Source organism: Ceratosolen solmsi, unplaced genomic scaffold (assembly GCF_000503995.2).
Source record: "Ceratosolen solmsi marchali unplaced genomic scaffold, CerSol_1.0 scaffold10, whole genome shotgun sequence".
Lineage (NCBI taxonomy): Eukaryota > Metazoa > Arthropoda > Insecta > Hymenoptera > Agaonidae > Ceratosolen > Ceratosolen solmsi.
In genome coordinates, this window is record NW_011948412.1 from 5,359,115 (window position 1) to 5,376,110 (window position 16,996).

General features: G+C 30.1%; 2 protein-coding genes across 4 annotated transcripts; one reads left to right on the forward strand and one right to left on the reverse strand.

Annotated features, from left to right (window-relative positions):
- Positions 1-2,198: 2,198 nt before the first annotated feature.
- Positions 2,199-9,823, forward strand: LOC105368156 (V-type proton ATPase catalytic subunit A). 3 transcript variants are annotated; one of them, XM_011507116.1, is made up of 12 exons: positions 2,199-2,263; positions 4,921-5,007; positions 5,115-5,227; positions 5,535-5,900; positions 5,996-6,052; positions 6,168-6,262; positions 6,771-7,042; positions 7,339-7,522; positions 7,604-7,721; positions 7,805-8,085; positions 8,283-8,472; positions 9,262-9,823. In XM_011507116.1, exons 2-12 carry the CDS (start codon positions 4,935-4,937, stop codon positions 9,352-9,354), a joined length of 1,842 nt encoding a protein of 613 aa, XP_011505418.1. In that variant the 5' UTR covers positions 2,199-2,263; positions 4,921-4,934; the 3' UTR covers positions 9,355-9,823. The 3 variants fall into 3 exon arrangements, with proteins under 3 accessions (XP_011505418.1, XP_011505410.1, XP_011505401.1); XM_011507108.1 differs by lacking the exon at positions 2,199-2,263 and adding an exon at positions 4,216-4,433; XM_011507099.1 differs by lacking the exon at positions 2,199-2,263 and adding an exon at positions 4,216-4,410.
- A 4,043-nt stretch (positions 9,824-13,866) lies between these two features.
- LOC105368174 (upstream stimulatory factor 1) lies at positions 13,867-16,622 on the reverse strand. Its single transcript, XM_011507128.1, has 5 exons — positions 16,478-16,622; positions 15,852-15,919; positions 15,145-15,419; positions 14,904-15,071; positions 13,867-14,300 (listed from the first exon to the last, which is right to left on the reverse strand). The coding sequence occupies exons 1-5, from the start codon at positions 16,516-16,518 to the stop codon at positions 14,085-14,087; spliced, it is 768 nt and encodes a 255-aa protein (XP_011505430.1). The 5' UTR covers positions 16,519-16,622; the 3' UTR covers positions 13,867-14,084.
- Positions 16,623-16,996: the final 374 nt, after the last annotated feature.

Sequence of the window (16,996 nt, forward strand, 5' to 3'; positions counted from 1 at the left end):
ATAATATCCTATCCATCCATCCATTCATCCTATTGCATTAAATTTTGCAAATATTACTTATATTTTTGTTTAGTAAAGAATTATTTGATTTAACTTATGGTCGATATGATTATTGAATCATTATGAGATTAAATAATTAAATAATTAAAAGGTATTTAAATTTTTAGATATTAAATTTCATACGTAACGTTCCAACCGCATTTAAAGATAATTTCAACAATAAGGTTTGCTTAGTTTTGAATTATAATAATTTTTTTTATTATATGTGTATCGCGATTTATAAGATTATAATAATCTTTTGGAATAACGAAGATCAGCGATAATTTACTTATACTATATAACGAAATTTCCGAAAAACGAAAATACCGCTCATAAATTTTTTTAACAATATTACATATATATCTTTTGCAAAATTTTTAAAGACGATCGTGCCAATGAGAACTATAGTGTTCAATAATTTTTAATTATCGTATGACATCTACGGTGAAATATAATATTATAAGTGTTTTTTTCTATTTTTTTTGTTACATATTTATAAATATAGGCTAGATCTATACAACTTTTACGCATTTTTTTTTTCTTTTTTTTTTTTTTATTATTCCTCTCTTCTTTACGTTTGTTACAGAAATACGGATATACAACATACGGATGTACGCGTAAGCGTGTCATAGAGCGAGACACTGTAAATCGATATGGCATTGCTAATTACGCTGTCGGAATTTAAAAAAGGTACGCGAGAGGGAGAAACAGGAATCGAGACTGCCTGTGTAGATTGTACGCATTGGATCTCTATTATCCTATCGACATTAATTAAATCTCTGAACATAGATTGAAAAGACTTTTTCTATCGATGCTTTTCTCTTTCTCGAAATTTTTCTTACTTATTTTCTTTATAAATATCCTTATTATAATAAGTAACAAGATGGTGAACAGAAATTTTCAGGGTAGGAGCTTTAGCCGAACAAATTTATTTATCTCGCATAAACTTAACCTATATATTTTCTAATTTTTACTCTATATATGTGAAATTTTTAATTTATGTATTAATACGAACTTTTAGATTATGTGTATTAAATTTCACATAGAAATTATACGTTTGAATATACTATATGAACTTTGCCGAGTTTCCATATTCTATGCAAACTATTGTACTTTTAAATTAAATCAAGTGTCTACAAACTTTGAGAATCGTAATTATAAATTAAAATGTGTATTAAAATAATGATTATTACAAAACTAAGATTGAATAAGTTTTTTGGTACTTTATACAACGATTGGTCGTATTGTTATAAAATTTTAAATCTTATTATCCCTATCGAAGCTAATCTTATATACATTTCATTTCGCATAAATATAATGCAAAATTGTCTTTTCAACAGTTGCATCTCAGTTGCAAGTATCGCGGAAAATAGTTAATTCAAGCTGAATGAAATAAAAAATTTAAAAAAAAACTTGTATAAAATTTTCCTCGACGGATAAAAGATTCTTGCAGGCGTTCTTCTTTCCCGGCAACCAGTAATTACAACTACACATGCGATTGAATAAATGTCAATAACCCAAGGTATCTTTGACTGAGAGACTGAGTATAAATTGCTTTCCATACCACTGAGCAACAGTGTAACAATAAAAGTACACTTCATTAGCCATGTCAATCGAGCCAATTGAGATATATCGTAGTGTAGTCATTAATAAGAGGCGTTCGCATTGTCCCATCTGGGCGTTACAGTGAGTGTCACCGATGATTAGAGAGAGAGAGAGAGAGAGAGAGAGAGAGAGAGAGAGGAGCATTTTAAACCTTCAACGCACTCTCGCATTGGTCTTCTTCAAAGGGGATGGCTGGCCTTTTCTACGTAGCGTTTTTTTTTAAATTCGAAGTAGCCGCGTCGACGAGGGAGTGGGAAATATGAGCGGAGCCCAGGGTTAATTGGGCTCTCGGGATTGGTCGTGGTCGTCGATGTCGTCGGGTGTCGGCAGCACGTGCCGTCAGCTGACCCGCGATCTCGCGATTATTGCGGGAGTCGGTGCTGCCCCGTGGCGGATCCGAACGTAAAGCGCAAAGCCATTCGACGATCACCAGCAATAGCGCATCCCGCGGGTCTCCGTCGCCAGGGTGTGCGTCCGTCCGTTCGGCCGTGTTATCGTCGCATTGGATTTGGTCGGACAGGGGGACGAGGAGGCGGGCGCGCGTGAACACGCATAGACGCAATTTCCGCAGACCCGTTGTCAGTCGTCGTTGAGCGTCGACTTAATCGTAAGTCTGCTGGTAGGTTGGAAGATTAGTGGCTAATTATTATAATAATTCTTAATTATTATATTATTAAGATTAGTCGAGTGTGTTTCGGTGTAAGGCGTTAGGGCTGGGCTATCGATCGAGTCACGCTTCTCGCTCATCCTCCTCCTCCACCTCCTTCGAGAACTGGCTTTGCGCCATGGCGTTCAAGCCGAAAACGTGAAAAGCAATTGGGGTACCCGTTGTCGATCCCACCCCCCGTGGTCGCTTCTCACTTTCTGTCTAGTGGTTTGACCAGCTCAAGGTGGTGCGCGAAGCTAAGCGATCTACCGGCGGTGACGATCCAGTGACGACAGTACCTCCTATTTTCTTCTGCATTTGATCCCCCTCCCACTTCCCTACCAGCTAACTCTCTCTCTCTCTCTCTCTCTCTCTCTCTCTCTCTCTCTCTCTTCCTTCCAATTACCTTTATCTCGTTACGGCGGACGGTTTGGTTGCTCGTTTGTGCTGCATTTTTACACTCTCGAGACACTGAATTTGTTTTTGCTTTTGGTGCTTCTTCCAACACAGATGTAGATATTACAAATTAAGAGGCTCGAATTTTCCGAAGCCCAGTCGTTGAAATATAATCCGCATCGAGAATACTTTTCGACATTTTCTTACCCAGCACAGTTGGAAGATATTAAAATATTGGAAATAAGCGGTAATTAAGGCTGTGCGTGGTTTGTGATTAAAAAACGTAATTAATTGGTGGCCTTAATAATCATGCTTTCGAAAGTAGTCGAATTTAATTTCAGTCGAGTCAATTCAATCGGTTGAACTTGTAAAATATTAATTCCCCCCCCCTCCCCCTCCCCCAAAGTAGTGTACTTCGGAATTAGTAATTATTATGAATTATCCATAGGAAAATTGACTACTTTCCCTGCCTCGGTTATTCTGTATGCTAAAAACTTTCTTTCTATTCTTTACATGAAATTAAGAATCAAATAAGAATGAAAAATTTGACGATTAACTTAATGAATAACTTAAAAAGATTAAATATCGGGGCAAATTTATTCCTGACAATTGGAATTGGGCTGCATCATTTATTTAATCTCATCCTTACGAGTATTTTTATAATACATTTTGCTCGTTTAAGGCACCTTTAGTGCATCTAATATATATATATATATATATATATATATATATATATATATATATATTTTTTTTTTTAACTTACACACACATCATAGATGTAGCTTCTTTCAATTAATTTCATCTAAAATCGAATGCGATCGATTGCCAGCTAATTCTAACCAAATGCCTTGCCGTAACTTCAGATTAAATAAAGTGTATTTATTGCTGCAGAAAATTGTTCAAGGACCTTCTTCGCTCGGTAGTAGTATCTTGGGTGGCAATTCGAGGACGCAGTGCGAAATAAATATAATTAATTAAAATCGATAATGCTTGTGAAAAAAAAATTCTATTTTTTTTGTTCTTTCTACCTTCGATACGACGACGCCACAATTTCGAAAGTTTTAAATATAAATTTGGCTTTAAATAATAAGGTCAAACATTACTCACCACTTCATTAATCGCAAGCATCAAAGTGAAAATATTAAAAGACGAAGCACGGCGAGTGTCGAAAAATTGGGGAGATTTGCTGCGTTTGTGAACGAAGTAATGGAATATTCACATGAATATTCAAGTGAGATATCGTTAGATTAACCAGTGCATGTACTTTTATGTAATTTATTTAAAGTACGTACGCGTCGTCGTGCATATATATATATATATATATATATATATATATATATATATCTTTCGAGAACACAGACGTTACGAATATTTGTTCATTACATTAGCTAGAGGCAAAAGGGTGCGAAACCAATCTAAAAAAATGGAAAAGTCGCGGTTAACACGAAGAGTGTGAGAGAAGAGTTAAGCGGCGGCGGCGGCGGCAACAATAGCAGTAACAGTAACAGCGACAGCAGCAGCAGCAGCAGCAGCAGCAGCAGCAGCAGCACCAGCAGCAGCACCAGCAGCGCAACTAGCGAGTATAGAGGGAAAGGCTACGCCTACATCGGGCGCTCACGTGAGAGAGCATCTCCGTCTGTCGGGACTTGACGATACGCGTGAATAATAATCTTGTCCATTTGGCGAGCTCCGCAGTACGATTGTCTCAACGACTTTAGCGTCAAGTAAGAAAGGGTGACAGCTCGGGGTAGCCTACCAGTCCACTCGCTCAGCTGTCCCTTCATTATTTCCTGGTGCGCAATTCTATGGCAATTGTAAGCTAACGCGAAAAAGGCTTTGCTGCTCATCGATTAAGTGCCATCAGTTTTGTTGCCCAGTGTCTTTCATTCACTCCCGTTCAATCCTTTGCCTTATAACAAGTGTTTTTTCTAACGTTCCACCATGCCGTCCGCCTTCTCCCCCCAAGTGATTTAGTCTTCTTTATTAATTCTTTGTGTATTTACGATTACTTTTTGGCGTTATACCATGTGATTTTGGCTTGATGTCTCGTGAGACGTATCACGTGATTTTCATTTAAGTAGATTTACTTGTAAATTTCGACGGTATCTCATTGCTTCAAATATTTGTATTCGCCGAATTTTTCTCGTTCTAAATGACATTGACCAGATGGATCTGATTGATTTTATGTATTAAATCAAAATTTCGTAGACGTAAACATTTTTCTCGTTTTGTAGATTAACGAAGCAACATGACGCTACCGAAGATTGCGAGCGAGGAGAAGGAGGCAAAGTTTGGATACGTCTATGCTGTATCCGGACCTGGTGAGTTTTACGTCTAAAATTATTACTATATATTTTATTATTTTTTTTTTTTTATACTTTACTCTCCTCTTATTTTTATTGATAATCAATTCTTTTATTTATTTTAGTTGTTACCGCAGAGAAAATGTCTGGCTCGGCTATGTACGAGTTAGTCCGTGTTGGATATTATGAACTTGTAGGAGAGATTATTCGTCTCGAAGGAGACATGGCTACCATCCAGGCAAGTAAATATATTATTAAAATATTATTGTTTTCTCATGCAAGCTTTACATCGTATCGTATTCGAGGATAACATTAAAATTCTCTTCGTATTAAATAAGTTTGGCAATGTTGATGATTAATACGAATGACCTAAATCATTGCTGGTAAATCAGATTTCATATTAACCCGTATGAATTGTAATTCTTTAATGTACGTTTGATACGTTTTAACCTTACCCGCGTATGCCCACTCAATTTTTAATAAAATATAATCTTCGTTTTATAAGTTATTAGGAATTAAGAAATTCACATATGTTTATATATTAGGTGTACGAAGAGACGAGCGGTGTTACGGTTGGAGATCCAGTACTTAGAACTGGCAAGCCATTGTCCGTAGAATTGGGTCCGGGCATTCTAGGAAGTATCTTCGATGGTATTCAACGTCCACTGAAAGACATCAATGAGCTAACTAGCTCAATTTATATTCCTAAGGGTGTCAACGTACCCGCTTTATCGCGGACTGCATCGTGGGAATTTAATCCATTGTATATTAAAAATGGCAGTCATATTACGGGAGGTGATATGTATGGTATCGTGCACGAAAATACTTTGGTTAAACACAAAATGATTTTGCCACCGCGACACAAGGGCACCGTCACTTATATAGCTCCACCTGGTAATTATACCGTTAATGTAAGTTCCTAATGAAATCTTTCGTACAATATATAATAATAATAATATTTCGATGAACTTGGAATTATTGAAATCATTGTGCAATTCACTTTTAGGATATTGTTCTTGAAACAGAATTTGACGGAGAAAGAACCAAATACACCATGCTTCAGGTAATTATTATTAATTTGCAATATAGAGAGAAATAGTTAACGAATTCCTCATAATATTACAAAATATAATAGACTTATTAAATTTTAAGACATCTTAATCAAATTTTATTTGTAGGTTTGGCCAGTACGTCAGCCACGTCCTGTTACAGAGAAATTGCCAGCCAATCATCCTCTTTTAACTGGTCAGCGCGTACTTGATTCATTATTTCCGTGAGTTTAATTATATATTGCTATTTCCAAACTTTCATTTTAGAATGTATCACTAGATATTTAGATATTTATCAATTATTTTACTTACATATTTTGAAAAAAAACAAATTCTTTTTCGCCTTGCCAAACTATTTAATGTTTCAATATTATAATTCCAATGAAATTTAATTCATCTAAAAATTGTTTTCAATTAATTAGTAATTAATATTCGAAGAAGAGAATTAAAACATTAAATAATAGAAATTAATCAATAAATGAAAAATAATGTGTATAATGAAATTTGCTTTTCAATTACTGGCATACTTATACGATAAGTATACGACTAGTGTTAGTCAAACTTTATATAAAATAAACAATGTTCGCTATCTCATATACATGTGCTTTTATAGCATAGTGAACTAATGATAAGGATTCATATTTCAGTATAGTTTATCAATTTTACTTTAAATAATATACGAATAATATAAGAATTTCGATTAAAAACATAATGGTACATCTGTTTATTTAGATGCGTTCAAGGAGGTACCACTGCCATTCCCGGTGCCTTTGGTTGTGGAAAAACTGTAATTTCTCAAGCTCTATCCAAGTATTCAAATTCTGATGTTATCGTTTACGTTGGTTGTGGAGAACGTGGTAACGAGATGTCCGAGGTACTGAGAGATTTCCCAGAGCTCACTGTTGAGATCGATGGAATTACCGAGTCCATTATGAAACGTACTGCTCTAGTTGCCAATACGTCAAACATGCCTGTAGCTGCTCGAGAAGCATCCATTTATACCGGTTAGTTGGTACCTAAAACTCTGGTAATAATGCTTATAACTTAGTGATTATATTTACTTATATCTTGTATTAAGTTATAACTTATTGATTATTTATAAGTGTACTTAAAATTAAAATGAAATTTTGTGCACAAGCATTACATACAATTTATATTATACTATACGCATGAATTATCTAATTGTACATTAAATACCAATGCATTATTATTGTAATATTTATAAAAATTGATGAAGTCCTTAGTAGAATATTATTATTTTTAAGTCAAGTAAATTTACGTTTACATTAATTATTTGCAGGTATTACTCTATCCGAGTATTTCAGGGACATGGGTTATAATGTGTCTATGATGGCTGATTCGACGTCTCGATGGGCCGAGGCTTTAAGAGAAATTTCTGGTCGTTTGGCTGAGATGCCTGCCGATTCTGGTTATCCTGCATATCTTGGTGCTCGTCTCGCTAGCTTCTATGAAAGAGCTGGACGGTATGTACATTAAATATAAGTTACATTCGGACTATAAACAAACATTGTAAGATAAATTGTAATTGTAAGTTAATTTTTTAGAGTAAAGTGCCTAGGTAATCCAGATCGTGAAGGTTCGGTCAGTATTGTCGGTGCTGTTTCACCTCCTGGTGGTGATTTTTCCGATCCAGTTACAAGTGCGACTCTTGGTATTGTACAGGTAATTAGAAAACACCTTTTTTATTTCTATGATATTATCAACACCATTATAATTAATTCAAAAATATAATTATTAATTTTCAGGTGTTTTGGGGTCTCGATAAAAAACTTGCTCAACGAAAACATTTCCCGTCCATTAATTGGCTCATTTCGTATAGTAAATATTTACGTGCGTTAGATGATTTTTATGATAAAAACTTCCAGGAATTTGTGCCTCTTCGTACAAAAGTTAAGGAGATCCTCCAGGAGGAAGAAGATTTATCCGAAATCGTACAACTTGTTGGTAAAGCATCTCTCGCTGAAACTGATAAAATAACCCTTGAAGTTGCAAAACTTCTTAAAGATGACTTTTTACAACAAAACAGGTATAGTTGTATTTGAATTTTATAAATTTTAATGTTGAGTCAATATTTTATGAAAATTTTATTAATAACATTAAAAGGACTATGAATTTTATATTACATTATTTATTATTATTTTCATTAAATTTTCATTATATTTATTCATTTATTTGTTTCCTATTAGATAATGTAGAATTAAATGACCTATATTTTGTTGACAGCTACTCGCCATATGATCGCTTTTGTCCATTCTACAAGACAGTTGGTATGCTTAGAAACATGATTGCATTTTACGATATGGCCAGGCATGCCGTGGAGTCAACAGCGCAATCTGATAACAAAATCACATGGAATGTCATTCGAGATAGTATGGGAAATATACTGTATCAACTCACTTCGATGAAATTTAAGGTAATTATTGGCACACTCCTTGCATTATTATTTTAATGTTTTATGACATTGTATTATCAATCAAAGAGACCGGTACAGATTAAATTTGTAATGATAAAAAAATGGATATCATTAATAATAATTAAAGAAGTACTAAAACTGTTAACGAAAATAGTATAGCTAAATAATAAATATTAAATGATAATCTCCAATTTGTGATTACTCCAATGATAATGTATTTTTATAAATTACATATAAAGTTTAAGTACTGTTATTCCATCTTTATTGATTGATAAAAGAAAAGCATTAACTATAAATTAAATATAAATTATAAATTATTTTTAAAATCTTCTCAAATTATATTTTATACTCTTCATCTAGCTTGATTATTTAATAAATCTCTAGAATTTGAAGTTTCTAGCAAAATAATAAATTGAAAATTAGAAAGTAATATAAATAATAATATCATATAATAATATAATAGTATAAATAATAAATTATATAGTAATTTTTTATAAGGTCTTTTAAAAGAGATATAAAAAAGTACACAAATGTTTCATAACCCATTGAATATGTTATAAATATTTTCTGTCGATATACAATTCTGAACAAGCTTTGATTGATATTTTTTTAAGTTGTTTCTCATTTTTGTTTAAATTTTTTTGATAAATTTTAACGACAAAATTTATATATGCCTATATATATATATATATATATATATATATATATCTGCACGATATATAATATTTTAAGAGTGTAGATTGGAATACCAATGTTAGTTATTTTACAATATAAATTATGCATTTTTAGGATCCTGTTAAAGACGGTGAAGCGAAGATTAGATCAGACTTTGATCAGCTGCACGAAGACATTCAACAAGCGTTTAGAAATTTAGAGGATTAATTTTTGAAAACATATGTGTAATTCTTGTTATTATACTGCCTGGAGTTCCAATGTGAAAATATGCCGATTATGGAAATTATTCCAGTTGCAGTCGTTTGGGGTTGTTCCAATTATGTAAAAAATCATGCCATCTTATTACAAATATAATATAAAATTATTTCAGAAAAAAAAAACAAATAAGAAACGATAATACTGAGAGATAGAAGAGAGCGGTCATGTTCATTGGCAAAGGGCTGTTTTTTCAATCAGTTCAAAGTAGAATTATTAATTTTTCGAATTGAAATAACACACTTCAAATCCGGAGAGTGCTACCAAAACATTCCATAGCATACTCGAATGTCATGAGAATCCTTATTTAGAAAATTTTATTGAATATCAGAATTGTTTATTGCAACGAATGAATGATTTGTGGTTAATTATTTTTTATTAATATTAACAGTGAGAAGAATACAATTGATGTATTGTTATTTTTAATATTTTATGAATTATGTGAATATGAATTATGAAAATTCCACAATTGTATTTAAACAAGTATTATTTATTATAAACGTTTCAAAAAATTAGTTCCTACTTTAAAACATTTAAAAATATAATATAATGAAGTTTGAACTCATTTTATAAAAAACGTTGTAAATATGTTATGCTTTGAAAAGTTAAAGAATAGTCATCGACTACAATTTAAACATGGAAGGAGTAAAATTTAAAGTATTTTGTCTTCAATTTGGTTTTCTAATCAGGACATACGTATAAAGTAACAATTAGAACATAAGTATGAATTTCAGTTTCATTTTCAAGAATTTAAACATATATATTCGTTACTCTTAAGAAAATATTTTAATATAAGAAACGATAAATATACTAATTATAAATTAGCCGATATATGTATATATTTTTTGTTTAAGTATAAATAATACTACATTAATTTTTTTTTATTTTTCAAAACATTTAAAAATGTTGATATTATTTACTTTTTTCAATAGTTTAGAGAGTACTTTATAACATTAAATATATTCTCAATCTTAACACGGAGTAGCTGGCACATCTTGAAAACGAAACTGATTAAAAATAAAACATTTCTCTTTCTCTTTTTTTCTTTTTTGAATTGTAAAACACATTTTGAAGTTAAAAATCATTAATATTTTTTCTTTTACCTCTCTTCCATTCTTACTTTATAATATACGGGATATTTGCAATTAATCGTACTTTCTGAAATGTTCTAATCTTCTTTTATGTACGCACCAAATAAAAATAAATCATAAAATACATATAATATCTAACGATCGATACTCGCATATAAAAATCAATAAAATAATGAATAATCGATCTCTAACTCTTCGTTGAGCCTCTGAGCTGTATTTTAGTCTCGGATCTTTTACCGGTCCGTACATAGTGTAAACAAATTTCAACATATTGATTATATATATGCTATTGTATGTAAGTTAGAATCTGATTACTATGACTCAACATTTTAAGAAAAACAATTGTACGTAATTATAAGTTGAAGTATGTTTATATACTTATATATAAATTATGAAGTAAAGATAATTTTTAAAAATGTTCATAAATTAATTAAACAGAATTGTCTAATTTTTAAATGCAGCTTTAAATAAAAATTTCCCATAAATATATATATATATATATATATATATATATATAATTATATATAAATAAACATATAATTACATATAGTTATTTTTTAAGAATGGAACCGTTTTCGATTCATTTGTCTAATGCACTCTTTAGAATTTTAAAACTTCTAGAATTTCGTTAAAAGAAAAGTCAGCAATAAAAAAGTATCTTTTGATTTTTGTATATTGACAGAATTATCATGTTATATCATATTCTTAAGTGTGAGTATGATTTAAGTTTTTCTAAAATTAAATGTAAAAGTAACATACACAAAATTACATTACAATGTCCGCACCTTCTATCGATATAAATCCCATTTAAGACAATAAAAAATGGGACACCCCTGAACGCCATTTAATTGAAAGAAAATAACAAAAATTTGTTTTTAAAATAATTGTAAACTATAATTTCTATATTTTAATGATGATCGTGGATAAAATCTCGATTTAAGTTTTTCCCATATAACATTTAAAGATATATTATATTTCAGGAACAAAATCTTTCGATATGATTAAGTAAAAAAAGAATTTATTGTTAATATATCACTTTTTGTTTCAAGTAGTTAGTTACATAATTTATATTCAAGTCTTTTTGCCAACTCTTTGGAGTATAAATATTATTTTTATTGAAAAATTGGAGAACCTCTCATTAAATTGAAGAGTTCATTCTTAAAAACTATTGTCAAAAACTAAATAGTCTTATGAATATTAATTTTTAATTTTTTAAGTTTTAAAAACTAAAAGAGGTATAAAATATATAGAAAAATTTTTCCATTATTAAAGAGACAAAAAAAAAAAATAGAGAAAACGAGTACGAATATTGCAAAAAAAATTATTTTCATTACTACAATTTTGTGCATTTTTTCCAACTACTGTTACTATCATAGTTGATTTTACATTAAACTATGTACAAATTATGAAAAAAATACAAAATTTATGAAATGATTCATATAAAAACTTATAATCACTGTACAATTTATATGAAATTTATGCTGTAATCAATAGCTTTTTCGGCCCATCTGTGACACGCTATGAGATAGAAAACAAAAAATAGAAATTCAACATAAGGCCTTGATGTCAAATGTATATGCGTTAAAAGAACTTTTGACAGTTTTTTACGCAAAAATATGTTCGAGAGATCAATCTGTATTGATTCGTGGAGTATTATTATCTATTGTACCATATATATTATGTAAACGTAACAGAAAGTATACATAGATGTTAAATAAAGTTATACAATGTTAATATAGATGACACTTTTAAGTTAGTAGGCTAATAAAAAAAAAAAAAAACATTAAAAAAACAAACAAAAAAAAAATAAAACAAAAAGTTAAGATGCTGCGTAAAATTTGAGAAAGATAATAATTGCGTGAGGAAAAAATGAAGACTATTATTGTCCAGTTCCAGCAGCTTCAATATCATTTCCAATGTATGATATGTAAAAAAAACAAATAAAATTATGCACAAGAAAGTAGATCCTTTTAATTTAATTACATAATTATTTTAATTCATATCAGGAAAATTAATTACATTTTATTAATCCTTTAATAATATTTCGAGGAAAAGAACGAACATTTTAATATTAATTTATATAAATGGAAATTGAAGTTTTCAACAATATATATATATATATATATATATATATATATTGAATTGTTAGATAATAATCGGTTTTTTTAATAATACAGTATAGTAATTGGTCATTCATTTTTTATAAAATTTTATTTCAATTACTTCACACATGTTTATCCAATTTGAACAAATTTAAAAATTTTTGTTTTTTTTTTTTTAATAATGAAACAAATACTATAATAGTTACATTCACAATTGTGTGAATGAAAGTTTTATAAAGAAATAAGAATTACATTGTTCTTAAAATTCATTTTAATAATAATATAACAATAACCCCGTGATATATACATTAACGATATATTACAATGTTAATTATAATTCAATTTCTGCATGCACTCTATAACTGATTTGAAGCGTACATTAATAATAAAAGTAAAATTAACTTATGAATATACTCAGTACATTTTCAGTATATTCATGAAATGTCAATGAAAATTAAAATTCTAACTTTACGGAACATTTATCATCTTCATTATGAAGCTAAAATAACTTTGTGTAACAAGGTACATGTCTGCAAGACTTGGCTCATAGCATCGCTTATCGTTTCAAGGCAAATTACAGTAATATTGCAATTCAAAATCAATATTTTACATCATTGTATTATCTTAAAATATTTGAAAAGATTCATAATTTACAAGACAAAATATTAAGCGCAATTCTGGTTTAACAATTTCAAGCTGAATCCTAAGAAATTTATAATATCCACATATATACATGTATATATGTATTTACACTATTTTATGCCATACAATTACATTCAAACCTCTACGCAACTCACACACTCTCATTTATTAAAACTATTTGGTTCATAAATTCTTTTTTATACGAACCACCTAAGCGCTGCTACTTTACAATTCTTTTGAGCTTCGCTAAGCATATTTTTATCTAATAAAATAACAGTATTAAAAATAAAAAATATTTAATGAATTCTCTGTTATACAAAACATCAAGTATATTTGACTTTGTACACAAAACTTTTATGGCGATACAATTGCACACTTAAAGTTCTTGAATGAAGAAATGATTTACCATAAAATTTTTATAACTACTCATTAAACAGATTTCATATAGAGTTGTTTGCATACAATCAATAATTTGTAAATATATTTTAAAATATTAAATAAAATTATTCCCGAACTTAAAATAATTGACAATGTTAATAATTGTATTCAGTTAATGTCAAACATAGAACTTATACAAATTTTAATTAATAAAAATATTAAACAATTTTATCATATCTAGAAACTATCATCATAATTTAAGGCGATTTTTTCTTCATTTAAAAATAGAACTTTTTAAAAATGCTATGCACAATGATACGAGTTCTGGTTAATCGTCTAAATTTAAAGTAGACAATGACATAATTCATATTTTATTTTTTGTAAACAAAGTCGTACTGCTATGAGAGAAAAGAAGTAGAATGCTTCAAGCACTTTATATACAGAAAAATTGATAAGTAGAGCTAATTAATTAAGGAAGTATGTGAACATCCGTTACTTCTTGAGCTGTTGGTAATTGTGATTTCAAGTGTAAATTTTCTCGTCTAAGTTGGGCTGCCACTTGCTTTAATGCTGTTACCTCTTGACGAAGTTTCTCGTTGTCACGCAAACATTGTCCCATAGATTGATTAGCGGCTCTAAGTTCTGCTATATATTCGCATGCTTTGGCTAAGATTCCTCCTTTACTCTAAAAATAATAATAATATAATGTACAGGAGTTTGTATTATTATTAGTATTTGTATTATTATTATTATTATTATTATTATTATTATTATTATTATTATTATTATTATTATTTGTAACATTCATAAAGAAAAATATAATAGTATAAGATGTATTATAAATTTTATCTATTGATTTACTATGACAATAATATTTTACTAATTTGAATACTTTAATATAACTTCAAAATCATATTTAATTATAGTATAATTTAGATTAAATTAGCCAAAGAACTTAAAATCTTTTGTGTTTATATTAGAGTATATATAAAATTGAAAATCAGATTATACGTTGGTCAATTATAGTGGTAAAATAAAATATATATTTATGAATATTAAATATTAAAGAAAAATTATATTTTATTGTGGAAAAATTACTCACTGTTATAAATCTGTATGAATTTACCACTTTATTTCATATAAATTAGTTAAGTTATTTAAATACTTTTGTTTAATAATTTTTTATATTTAAAACATTCTTCAGAATTATTATTAACATAATTAGATTAAAAAAACTTTTTTGCATTTATACAAGCGCAAAATTAGCTTCAATATTACTAATAAATACCTGAGTTTCATAATTTGCTTTGCCACCGCTTTCTCCGCTACTTCCACTACCGTTTGTTGTGGTACTACATTCTGGAATAATTTTTCCCAGTTTTGCGATCCAATTGTTAATTTTATCTCTACGTCTACGTTCTACTTCATTATGCGTAGCTCTTCGCCTATCGTCTCTCTAAAAATTGATTGTAATTAAATTTTAACTTGTAAAACTTCAAAGAATATTAATTAATTATATTTCTTGATACCTTTTTTAAACCCGTCGAAGATGTACGAGGTGTTTCTATTTGAAGAGTCGCTGTTGCTCTTGGTGCTATGACAGATCTAGACGTTTGAGCAGTTGTAAAAACATCGTTTGCACTTCCAATAACATAGAATTGACCGTTTATTGGTGATGTCAGTACCTGCAGTGGTGCCTGTGTTACGGGTAGTTCAATTTCATTATTGGGGGTTCCATTAACTTGGACAACCCTATATGCAAGTGTTTCTTGATAGCGTAGCCCATCTTCTCCAACGGCATCTCCTAGAAAATATATATTTATGTTTTTTGTCACTAAATATTTTAACTGATAATTAAAATTTACTCATAATATTTTATTTAATTTACATATCTAATTATTTATAAAAAAAAAATTATTAAATAACATTTTATCAAAATTTTTGGTAAATGATACACTAACAAATAATTTGTTTACAAATTGAAATGCTTATGGTAATTCTTGTTTGAAATTGACAAATATTGATTAGATAATCAAAATTCTTCATTCTTATAAAAGTCAATATTTTTACAAATTATTAATACTTTAAAATCCTATTTGTTAATGTTGTTAAATTATTATTAACAAATAAATTGAGCTCAGTTATTGATGATTTGTTTATGTTTTCATAAACTGTTTTCTTAATGTATTATGAAGCATATACAAAAAACCTAGCATAAGTATTTTATAAAACTCACCGTCACAGTCAACGATCTCGGCTTCCTCGATGACAATGCTTGAATTGTGTTCTTCTTTGGTTACAGCACTATTGTATATCAAATGAAATGTATACAATATTAAAAACAGTCTTAAAATTATGGAATGGCAAGAGTACTCATATACAGGTATTTGAAAATAATTTGAAAAATAAAACGAATGCAAATGTGCATATAGACGAGTAAAAAGAAAAATTGAATGTGCAGTGAGTAAATGAAGAGAGATAGAGCTAGAGAGCTAGATACACACACACATATATATATATATATATAAATATCTGTGCATATGGTGAGAGAGATAGAGATAGATAGATAGATAGAGAGAGAGAGAGAGAGAGAGAGAGAGAGACGTTAAGATCGTGTAAAAGGGAAATGCAGATATTAAGAGAGAGGGTGCTGGAGTGAGACAGAGGGAGACTGTGCGCGCGTGTGTGTGTGTGTGTGTGTGTGTGTGTGAGAGAGAGAATGATATGAAAAGCAAAGGAAAATGCGCACTCGCACATAGGCACGTTTATAAAATGACCTTGAAGAGTCAAGGAGTCCAGAGGGACATCGTTAAGGTGCTTTTTATGAAGTGAAATAATGCTCACTACCAATATCGCAATTACCTCACATCCTGCTGCTCGAGATGCTGTTCTAGGATATCCATTTCCTTCTCTTAGCGAAAAAAGCGTTTGAATTTTGTCAAAATTCACGTGAGCTGGTCACGGGACACGGTAACGAGGTCATGTGGTTGCCAAGATGGCGGTTAACCATCGACGCGCGCACTTACATTATTGCGCCGCCTCCCCCACTCTAACTCTCGTTCATGCTTACTGAAGTTGCTGCTTTTGAACACAATCGATATATAGGTGGATAGTACCACCGGGTGGCTGCTCTTCTCTCTCTCTCTCTCTCTCTCTCTCTCTTTCTTGTTGTTGTTGTAGCTTTCATCGGAGAGCGTGCTGCGAACGTAGCACGCGGTACGATAAAACAGCATTCTGTATTTCTCTTTCTACTGTACTTGACGATTATACTCCCAAGACCAGTGATATTGTGATGAATTAATAATATAATATTTATATTAATTAGTAATGTTGTTGGTGGACTCGCTTGGAACTTCAAACAGCTGAAGTAATAAATGTCAT

Coding starts and splice junctions, on each gene's coding strand:
- LOC105368156 (XM_011507116.1), top strand. CDS start 4,935: ATGACGCTACCGAAGATTGCGAGCGAGGAGAAGGAGGCAAAGTTTGGA. Junction 5,228..5,534: donor GAGACATGGCTACCATCCAG/GCAAGTAAATAT, acceptor TTTATATATTAG/GTGTACGAAGAGACGAGCGG. Junction 7,043..7,338: donor AGAAGCATCCATTTATACCG/GTTAGTTGGTAC, acceptor AATTATTTGCAG/GTATTACTCTATCCGAGTAT.
- LOC105368174 (XM_011507128.1), bottom strand. CDS start 16,518: ATGGATATCCTAGAACAGCATCTCGAGCAGCAGGATGTGAG. Junction 15,420..15,851: donor CGAGATCGTTGACTGTGACG/GTGAGTTTTATA, acceptor TATATTTTCTAG/GAGATGCCGTTGGAGAAGAT. Junction 15,072..15,144: donor CTTCGACGGGTTTAAAAAAG/GTATCAAGAAAT, acceptor ATCAATTTTTAG/AGAGACGATAGGCGAAGAGC.